Source organism: Malus sylvestris, chromosome 8 (assembly GCF_916048215.2).
Source record: "Malus sylvestris chromosome 8, drMalSylv7.2, whole genome shotgun sequence".
NCBI classification, from domain to species: domain Eukaryota; kingdom Viridiplantae; phylum Streptophyta; class Magnoliopsida; order Rosales; family Rosaceae; genus Malus; species Malus sylvestris.
The window spans coordinates 19,892,009-19,902,122 of record NC_062267.1 but is presented as its reverse complement, the minus strand read 5'-3'; the positions used below and the strand labels follow the sequence as shown (position 1 = coordinate 19,902,122).

The following is a 10,114-nucleotide window of genomic DNA, read 5'->3' as shown; positions in this document are numbered from 1 at the left end:
AATAAACGATATTATCTACACTAAGGGGAATGAGATTGGCTTAGCCTCACTATGGTCTAGCAATAATGTAGTTCAAATTCGCCTTTGGCGATAATCAAATCTAAGACCTCTCACTTATAAGTAAAGAAGAACATCATTAGAACGTAATACTAAGTGGCTGTATTTTTGTTGTACAATCTGAAGTTTTGAATCTTCAACATGTTTTCTTTTTGGTGACTAATTTACTAGACACATAATATATTAAATAACCCAGAGTCCTGTCTTCTCTTGCCACCCAAGCATCACTGCCACACCATTAACAAATAATAATATCTTACACTTTGCACACATCACCAATCCCTTAACTATTTACAAATCAATATTTTGTAGTTTGTACACACAAGAAAAGCCCCCGCAGAACCCTAATCCAGAAATCACTTTGTACAAAAGCAAAAGCCAAAGGGAGCTCCTCTGCAACCCCACACACCCCCTCTCACCTGCCTCCCCTCATGTCTCTCAGAGCACCCCATCTTCTGCAATTATGAAACCAAATACATAAACCCACCATTTTTTTCTGCTCAAAAACATCAAAATTTCCATGTCTTCCTCAGCCATGGCTAGCTCTCATAAACCCAAAACCCAAAGAAAACCCACCAAGCAAACGCACCAAAAGCTCCAGAAGCACCATGAGAACAAGAACCCGAAGCCCCGAAAGGCAGAGGAGAAGCCGGCGGAGAAGCCGCCTTACTGGTCAGTTGTGAGAGGCTTACTGACCTGCAAACACCTCCAACCAGTTCAGCTACCACAAAAGCAACCTAATGAGCAACAAGCCATGGAGGAAGCTAACAATACTGCAAAGAAATGTAAGAAAATGAGATGTTCCGGCTCGTTGTGCAACAACACAAAAATAATGCAGAGGCCGGAACTGTTAGCATCTCCAGAAGTCCACAAGAAAAGGGCTTCTTCTTCAATGGGTTCTTCAAGCAACAGCAATGAGGCTTCAAGCAGATCCATGAAAGCTCCACTCCACGAAATCAACGGGGTTGTTTCGACATCTTCTTCTTCGTTTTCTGCAGTTTCTTCTTCCTCTAATAATAACTCTTCTGCTGGTGGTGGTGGGTCGTTTAGAGCAATGCCTTTTCGGCGATTTTCAGGCTGCTATGAGTGCAGGATGGTGGTTGATCCTGTTCTTGGTTTTGCCAGAGACCCTTCTCTGAGGGGCAGCATTTGTTCTTGCCCTGAATGTGGTGAGATTTTCATGAAAGCTGAGAACTTGGAGCTTCATCAGGCTGTTAGACATGCAGGTACCCTCGCAATTCTCAACACTTGGTGCCTGTTTGGGAATGCTTTTTTAGGAAGCACTTCTGTTCAGAAGCGCTTTTGTTAGAAACACTTTTAGATTGTTTTTAAAAATCCAAATGCTTCTTGAAGAAGCACTTAGTCGGTACTTCTCAAAGAAGCACTTCTACGATCCAAAAGCACTTTTATCCCTTCCAGAAGCGTTTTTACTCTTTTTAGAAGCATTCTCAAACACGCACTTAATCATATTCAAAGTTTCAATCTTTTTTTCTAATTTTGTATCACGAAATCCAACAGTTTCAGAACTTGGTCCTGAAGACACAAGCAAGAACATAGTGGAGATCATATTCCAATCAAGCTGGCTGAAAAAACAGACCCCAATCTGCAAAATCGACCGCATCCTTAAAGTCCACAACACCCAAAAAACCATCACCAAATTCGAAGAGTACAGAGACTCCATCAAAGCAAAAGCCACCAAGCTCCCCAAGAAACACCCCCGCTGCATCGCCGACGGCAACGAGCTCCTCCGTTTCCACTGCACCACATTTGCCTGCTCCCTCGGCCTCAACGGCTCCTCCAACCTCTGCAACTCAATCCCACACTGCAATGTCTGCAGCATTATAAAAAACGGCTTCAACAAGTTCTCTGGGGAGCTGACGGAGCAGGGGATCTTGACGACCGCGACAAGCGGCAGAGCTCATGATAAGGCGGTGGTGGCGGCGGAGGAGGGTGACAAGAGGGCAATGCTGGTGTGCCGTGTGATTGCAGGGAGGGTGAAGAAGAACTTGGAGGGTAGTGTTGGAAATGGAAATGTTGGTAAGGAAGAGTATGACTCTGTGGCTGGAGCTGTGGGAGTATACTCTAATTTGGATGAGTTGTATGTGTTCAATCCCAAGGCTATTTTGCCTTGTTTTGTTGTCATATATGGAGGTTATTAAAAGTTTCAATCAGTTTTTGGTACACTCATGTTGTATATCTCTAAGGTGATTAGAAATTGTAGTTTTCACTTTCAAATAATTAAAAGCGTTTTTGACGATATTTGATGAAAAAAGTAAAAAATCACTTACAAACAAAAGTACTTATGAGCATAAGAGTTTAAGATTTCGATACATGCTTCTTCAAGGGAACTTGAATCTTTGAGAAATAGTTCAGTGCTTCTAACAAAAGCACTTATGATACTTTGTCTTTTATTTATTCAACAAGGATTATGCATTATGTTTGAGAAAAGGAAATGATTCTTGGAATGAAAATTCTCAAACCGCCCTTAATCTCTTTGATTCAGTTTGACCAAGAGAAATGATTTTTGCATATATTTTTTTCTTCTTTTACACACTATTGTTTATTTATGTGACATCATTATATTTTGATGTATTTGCGAGAAATATGAATATCATTGTACTCACACTATGAGGTGTTAAAATAGCACTAATCGTATGTTACATTGTCCACACTGAAAAATAATTCAATTATTTTCAAAAATTTATTGTTGTTAAGGAGATTCTCTCAAAAGTTGGACTTTTTGGTATCTCATGTTTTTGGTATTATAATATTGGCAAAAAAATTAACATTAACCTATGAGATGACAAATAATCCATAAAAGTCTCACTTTAAGAGAGTTTCCTTAGCATTTCTCTTTGGAGTAAAATTCTCTCACTTTTCCTTCCGTCCTCTCACATATTGTTTTTTGTCTTCTTTTAACTATTAAAAAATTAACACAAAATGTTTACGTGACTTAACCGTGACCGTTCAAATAAAAGAAGAATAAAGAAGAGAAAAAAAATAGAAGGAAAGAGAATCTTGCTCATTTCCCCTTATTGTTTTGTGGGTAGTGAATGACTCACTGGTTTTATGAACTGAGAAGTTAGAAGGATGTGCATGCACATAAACTTGGTGAGTTGTGTCAGATCATTGATGTTGGGTGGACGAGGAACAATAGAATTGTTTGGTGCCAGACGGTCAGATGCTAAATCACAAAGGACTCATGGTTTATATTAATTTTGGTTTTCATAGGAAATTGTGCAATTGTATGTGTATGTATTAATGACTAGACGACATTAAGTGAAAAATTGGATTTTGGAATTTGTATTATCTTAATCCTACTGACCTTTTCTTTTCTTTTAATCTTCATTTTTATGTGTAAATGCGAGGGAGTAAAATATAGGTTCCTTAAGAAACTATAAGTCAGAAAATACATTACAATAATCCCTAGCCTTTAACATAAGAGAAAAACCTGTGTAAAGATGTTCGATTACGATGTGTTGTAATTTCTTCCCGTCGAGCCGTTCAATTCCAGTACAATACTACGACACCCAAAGTTTCTGTACAACTTATTGTCTTTCACGCTACCCACAGTATAATATTACGATAGTTTGGATAGTTGAAGTTCGATATGAAGTAGATCCCACTTCTGAGCCCTATTTAACAAAAAAAAAAAAAAAAAAAAAAATCCCTTCCTTGAAGGGCCTGAACAAACAAAATCAAAGGAACATAACACATGTCGCTCAAGACAAATTCCTCACAATGTTGAACATAACACGTCACTCAAGACAAATTCCTCACAATGTTCATGTGATGTGCCAACACACGAGGTATTACAAGTGCAAACAATTTTGTAGCCCAAAAATAATTCAACAAAACATTGTCTCTAACATTATTTGAATGAGATATTTTGTGCACAAGATTATCACCTACATTTTATGGTAAGGGGGCATGTAAGAAGACTCACTCCTACAAAGGAAAACTCCATTTACATTTTCATCAAACACATTGCCTCTCACATTAAAACACTCAAATATTACAGTGAAATTATATATCTTAACACGCAATTACTGTAAGAAAATATTAGGCAGCTCCTATGCAAACATTTGGGAAAGAGGAATCGAATACAAGCCCTCGGGTGCACATGAATCAATACTTCCAACCGCATGAGAAGTTGAGCTTTTATCTTCTTTTTTTAATAAAACGAAAATTTCTTAGACGTTAGAAGGAAACACGCTATACGTTAAAGTTAAATATGCAAGAAGTTTGTAACTCAAGTAGTTAAAAACATTTAGGATATATTTTGGCACAATATAACATTACACATCCGCTAGCCCCAGGAATCCAATTCAAAATATCAACTCAATGGCATTATCTCTTGCTAATTGTGTCATATTTCCATCATGTCTTGTGGTCTTGGATTTAAGGATGAAGGATGGGTATGGGGTTCTTGGTATGTGGTCCTTGCCCTTGTTTTACTAATTATTGACTCTTGTTTTGTACTCATTGTCTTATGATTTGGAGTTTTCTTGGTGTTTGATTAGAAGGTTGTAACAAATATTAATATTTATGTAAGCAAACGGCATGGCTCAATTTTGTCCTCCTCTCATTTTTTTATTTTTGTCAATTTGTATAGTTTTAGTTTATTTATAACATTTAGGTCTTTTTCATATTGTTTTTGTTTTGTTTATCGTGCCAGAGAAAGAAGAAAATAATAACACAACTCTACGTACCCACAGTTAAAAGATGAAGTTAAAACTGAAGGTTAAATCAAGGAGGGTAATGAAGAAATGAGTATGGATCAAGTAGTCCCATCTAGTTGACTTTTATTCCTGATTTTCTGGTATTGGATTACGGATTTTAATGTGAAACCAACAAATTGCTTGATTTTATGTGTTAGTAAACACGAGAAGCCAGAAATTTGAACAATTATAATACCCAATGTTTTAGTAAATGCGGAAAAACAAAAGAATAGATAATTCCAACTCACATTCCATGTAAGTATATGAGTAAGTCAATGAGGAACATGATAGGATTGACATGCCATTTCATGGTGTTACTCTTATTTACCACTTGGAATGAGTCAATTTTGGCGCCAAAAAGTGACGGGCACAAAATGATAGTGTAAATTTTTTACAGGTAATATTCTGTGAAGCTTTCTGCAGTTACTTTATGTTCATTGATAACAGTGAAAACAGAAAAGAAAGAATAAACCAAGGGCATGCCTGACCTGAGGAGGAAGGGAAAGAGAAGCTCGCTCACTCCCACTTTAATACTTTACGGGGCTGCACCTGCACGGTTGACGCCTTACAAAGCAAAGACCCGTCTGTCTCTGCATCCAACACTCACTCATCACTGAAGGTGGAAGGCCTCACTGTAAAAAAATATATAAAGATGAATAAATAATAAGGGAACGTTACAGTTATCGTACATTCTGTTCTATTTACATCCTAGAACGTCCTTAGTGACCGCGAGTTTTCCGACATTTCAAGCCAAATTTTCAGTCGGCCCAGTCACAAAATTACTCCCCGCAACTTCCTATATGTACCTATGTATTCTGTTTGGGCATTCATCAACAAATTCCAAATTAGAGACAGGAAGATAAGTGAAAAATAACTTGGGGGTGAACGAAGAAAAGAATTCATACAGGGGTTATTAACTTACTACTAATATATACTAAATAATTAAGTCTGTTGGGTCAGGCTTTGTTGCTGAATTGTGTTGGGTCAGGCTCATATGGGTTGGACCAGCTGACCGGGTTTAATTAGCAGGTTGGACCATCTTATCTTTTAATCTGACGGAGAGACGGAGCTTCCTGGATTTTGGATGAGAGCCATAACTTGTAGTTAAAGGCTGCAATGACTCATGAGGCTGCCTTTCCATGTGCAAATCCTTCTTTACTCACAGAAGGATAACAGCAATTGGCACATGCAAGAATAAAGGCAAAATTGACAACTGATCCGCTCTAATGGCTTCTTTTTTTACCCTTCTGTCATAAAGGGGTAAACGTATCGACATAGATTACTTCAGGCCTCTCGGTTTACATTCTCTCAGTTTAGAAGTGATCAGAAAAATAAATAAAATACCGTGGCAAAAGGCTTGTAGGTAAATGAAAGCACTACTAATATTGCTTGAGGGAAAAAAGATGGCTAACCTTCATACTCAACCGGTGGAGGCACCCTTTCTCTTCAACGTTAACGAACCAACTCCCAAGTGAGTTTTCTCCTCCTCCCATTGAACCTATAAAGCGTCCTGACGAAAGGCAACAGAACAATGAAGGTGAGAAATTAGTTCAACCATCAAGTTTGTGCCAGCACACAGACATACAAATAATCTAACATCCACCTAGTTATGAATAATCGAGAAAGACTAGCATACAGATTCCAGACGACGCACGTCATTTACAGCATATTATGACAAAGCAAGGGTTGAAACTTGATGGCTCATTCATGTATCCATCGCTAGTCACTAGATAAGATTTATTTTCTCTTTTAATAATTGGGATGAAGTAAAACACAGCATATTTACAGTACCATAAAGAAGATGCCAGCTTTCTTCGTATTGAAGAAGCTGTTAATCTATCAGAAAGCAGAAAAAGAGACGTGGGAAATTTCTGGGAGGATCTGTCATTTGGTTGAAGAGACGGGATAACAATGACTGGACAAGAAAACTAACTATACATAAGACCAGATAGAAGAATCAGGTACCCAGATCTTTCCGAGAAACCATGCATTTTAGATGATGCACATAGCTCCAACAAAAACCTGCACGCAGACGGGAAAACTACAATGAATAAGAAGACAATATGACAGGTGTTAATTGAAGCAAATTTGAGCTGCATAAGTAAATATTTCTTTGTTTCTTTTTAGACGAAAAATCAAATTGGATGGCTTGACTCGATCCAAATTTCAACCTCAAGGAAGATAAGAAAAAAATTAGATTGAGTTGTGCGCTTAAATTTAAAGGGGAGAAAAACGGTGATTGTACACACCATAATATAGTTACATCTTTTTCGACTCGCCACCAAGGGCCATCGCTTTCTAAGATCCTTGCCAGGTCTTCAGTAAAATGATTCATTCATTGAGCTCATGCAAGGACTTAACGTCAGAGGTTCAAAGCTCGGATGGTACTTGCTATGTATTTCATCAGAAACTATTGTTTCTGACCCATGCATTTAGTAATGCAGCAATTTTTAAGTTGAAATCTCAATCCAACTCTTTCCTGCTTCTTTAGCACCCACTTTCTTGATGGCAATTCTAACTTTGCTTAGATCATCCCACATTCCTAGTTCTGCATAAACATTCGAAAGCGTCACATACGTGGAAGGGTCTTCTGGTAAGGTTGTGAGAATCTGATCGGCAATAACATTAACAAGTTCAGTATTTTTATGAGTTCCACAGGCCACGAGCAATGATCTCCATATGATTGGGTCAGGCTCAAATGGCATCTTAGCAATCAACTGCTCTGCCTCTTTAAAACATCCAGCTTGACCTAGAATGTCAACCATGCAATAATAATGCTCTAAACGAGGTTCCAGACCGTGTAAAATTTTCATGGAATTAAATATGTTCCGTGCCCCTTCTACAAGTCCAGCATGCCTACAGGCAGAAAGAACACCTAAATACGTAATTTCGTTTGGCTTCAATCCTGATTCTGTCATCTCATTAAAAAATTTGATTGCTTCCTCTGCCCTTCCATTTTGCCCACACCCCACAATTATCCCCGTCCAACACACGGTGTCTCTTTCTTCCACAGAATCAAACAGAGCTAATGCATTGTTAATTTCACCACATTTTGAGTACATATCGAGCAGGGATGTCACTACAACTTCCTCAGACTCATATCCACTCTTAACAGAGAAAGCATGAACTTGTTTTCCGCTTCGAAGAGATGTTAAACTGGAGCAAACTTTCAGAATAAATGAAAGGACAAATTGATCTACTTCGAGACCGAAATACACCATATCCCGAAACAGTGAAAAGGCTAGCCAGCTTTGTCCCGTTGTTGCACACCCTATGATCAAACCAGTCCAAGCTACGGCATCTTTCTTTGGAAGCCTTTGAAACAATCCCAATGCATTATTAATATTCCCCAGTCTTGCATGCAGGTCTGTAAGAATGCTTCCAACAATATGATCTAACTCATACCCTGCGGTTACAACCAAGCCATGCACTTGATGCCCGAGTCGCAAGTTGCGTAAGTTGACACAAGCTTTTAAAGCGCCACTGAAAGTGTAGGAATCCATGCAAGTACCTGAGCAATGGATTTTCAAAACTAAATCCAAAGCTGCACTATTGCATTCGTTAATGACGTATCCTGAAAGCATAGAATTCCAAAGTGCCAAACTATCAGAAATGGAAGCATAGCACCTTGAACGCTGATCAAACAGTTTTACAGCTTCAGTCAATTCATTGCCATTCGAGTACATATCAACCAAAGCTGACACAGTAAAAATGCCTGATTCAAAACCTGATTTTATAACATAACAGTGGAGTTGTTTCCCAGAAGCTAACAAACCATGTCGACCACAGGTTTTAAGCGCGCACGGGAAAGTAAATCCATCTAACTTGAGGCCTTCTCGGTGCATTATACACACGAATTCAAATGCGCGCGGACTTCCATTATCCGCCAAACCAGCAATAATGCTATTCCAAGATATAACATTCGGCTCTTGCATTTGATGAAACAAACACACTGCCTCATCCACCAAACCAGCCTTAGTATACCCCGAAACCATAGTGTTCCACGTAGTCGTGTTTTTGCTCGACAAGTCATCGAAAACTCTCCTAGCATCACGAAAACTCCCACATTTGAAGTACATGTCCAAAAGGGTATTCATCAAAACAGTGTCAAACTCCAACCTCTCACTACATATCCTCTCATGAATCAATTTACCCGTTCTCAGGTCACCCACCAAACCACAAGCTTTTAGCACCGCAGAGTACATGAACCCGTTCGGCGTCTCCGATTCAGACTCCAACATCCGCTTGTACAATCCCACTGCCTTATCAGGTTTTCCGCAATTAGTATATCCACAAACCATTGTCGTCCATGTCACAACGTTCCTGTCAGGCATTCCATCAAACACCTTCCGCGCGTCACTCAAACAAGGAAACGCGACGTACAAAGACATCAGATTGTTAGCGAGAAAAACGTCATTCAAAGCGCCGAGCTTGATTAGTTGGGAGTGAAATGCTCTGCCGTGATTGACCTGAGATCGGCCGCCACAGTGGCGGAGAGCGGTAGCTATTCGGTTCAGATACGCGAATTCCATGGGTGAATTGAATGCGAGCTCGTGGGTTTTGCCGCGTTAATACAAACACGGGTGAGACCTACCGAGAAACTGGGCCCCGCTTGTTTGTTCTTATGGGCCCGGTGCATTGGCATTACATGGGACTCTAACACGTGGTCGTATTTAAGTACACACCACACCACCGCCGACGGGCTTTCAAAGGCTTGCACGGAACTCTGACACAACTGTCCATTTTTACTTTTAAGATATAATAATTTTTGTTTTTTTATTTTTAAGGACTTGGATTGTCTGTCCTCCCATCTCATACCCTTCACATGCTCTTATATTTTTGTGGTCACGATTAAACCACGTTAATATTTTACATTCTCATTACTTTTTGTCTTATTATTTATATAAAAAAATCAATATAAAATATTGACGTGGCTTAACCATGACCACAGAATATAGGAGGGCATGAGAAGGATATGGAATAGGAAGGGCAGACAATCCAAGTCCTATTTTTAATCACAAAGTAAATAATAAATTGAAGTTGAAAATTCATACTCACCCTTAGGTCATCTTCGACTTTTGGGTTAAAACTTAAAATTTTTAGTTCAATCCTTATAGGTTAAAATTTATAGTCCGAAATTATTAAAGAATGAATTTAGGCTAATTTCTTTTTCCAAAGTAACTTAAAAAAATATGTATACTATCCTAATTTAATTTTATGAACATTTTAATCCAAAAATATTTGGATTCCGATAAATATTTTAAAAATTCACTAATTTTATAGAGTTTTTATGTGAATTTTGATTTAAATAAATTTTTTAATCGTTTTAGCCGTTG

The 10,114-nt window shown here is 38.5% G+C and overlaps 2 protein-coding genes across 6 annotated transcripts; one reads left to right on the top strand and one right to left on the bottom strand.

The window, feature by feature from the left end:
- Positions 1–408: 408 nt before the first annotated feature.
- On the top strand, positions 409–2,316 carry LOC126633515 (uncharacterized). The gene is made up of 2 exons (XM_050304127.1): positions 409–1,283; positions 1,576–2,316. The coding sequence occupies exons 1-2, from the start codon at positions 578–580 to the stop codon at positions 2,214–2,216; spliced, it is 1,347 nt and encodes a 448-aa protein (XP_050160084.1). The 5' UTR covers positions 409–577; the 3' UTR covers positions 2,217–2,316.
- A 1,110-nt stretch (positions 2,317–3,426) lies between these two features.
- On the bottom strand, positions 3,427–9,533 carry LOC126633513 (pentatricopeptide repeat-containing protein At4g08210). Of its 5 annotated transcripts, none has more exons than XM_050304123.1 (5): positions 7,028–9,533; positions 6,744–6,800; positions 6,191–6,288; positions 5,267–5,410; positions 3,427–3,692 (listed from the first exon to the last, which is right to left on the bottom strand). In XM_050304123.1, the coding sequence occupies exon 1, from the start codon at positions 9,308–9,310 to the stop codon at positions 7,229–7,231; it is 2,082 nt and encodes a 693-aa protein (XP_050160080.1). In that variant the 5' UTR covers positions 9,311–9,533; the 3' UTR covers positions 3,427–3,692; positions 5,267–5,410; positions 6,191–6,288; positions 6,744–6,800; positions 7,028–7,228. The 5 variants fall into 5 exon arrangements, with proteins under 5 accessions (XP_050160080.1, XP_050160081.1, XP_050160082.1 ...); XM_050304124.1 differs by lacking the exon at positions 3,427–3,692 and adding an exon at positions 3,780–4,225; XM_050304125.1 differs by lacking the exon at positions 3,427–3,692 and adding an exon at positions 3,780–4,222.
- Positions 9,534–10,114: the final 581 nt, after the last annotated feature.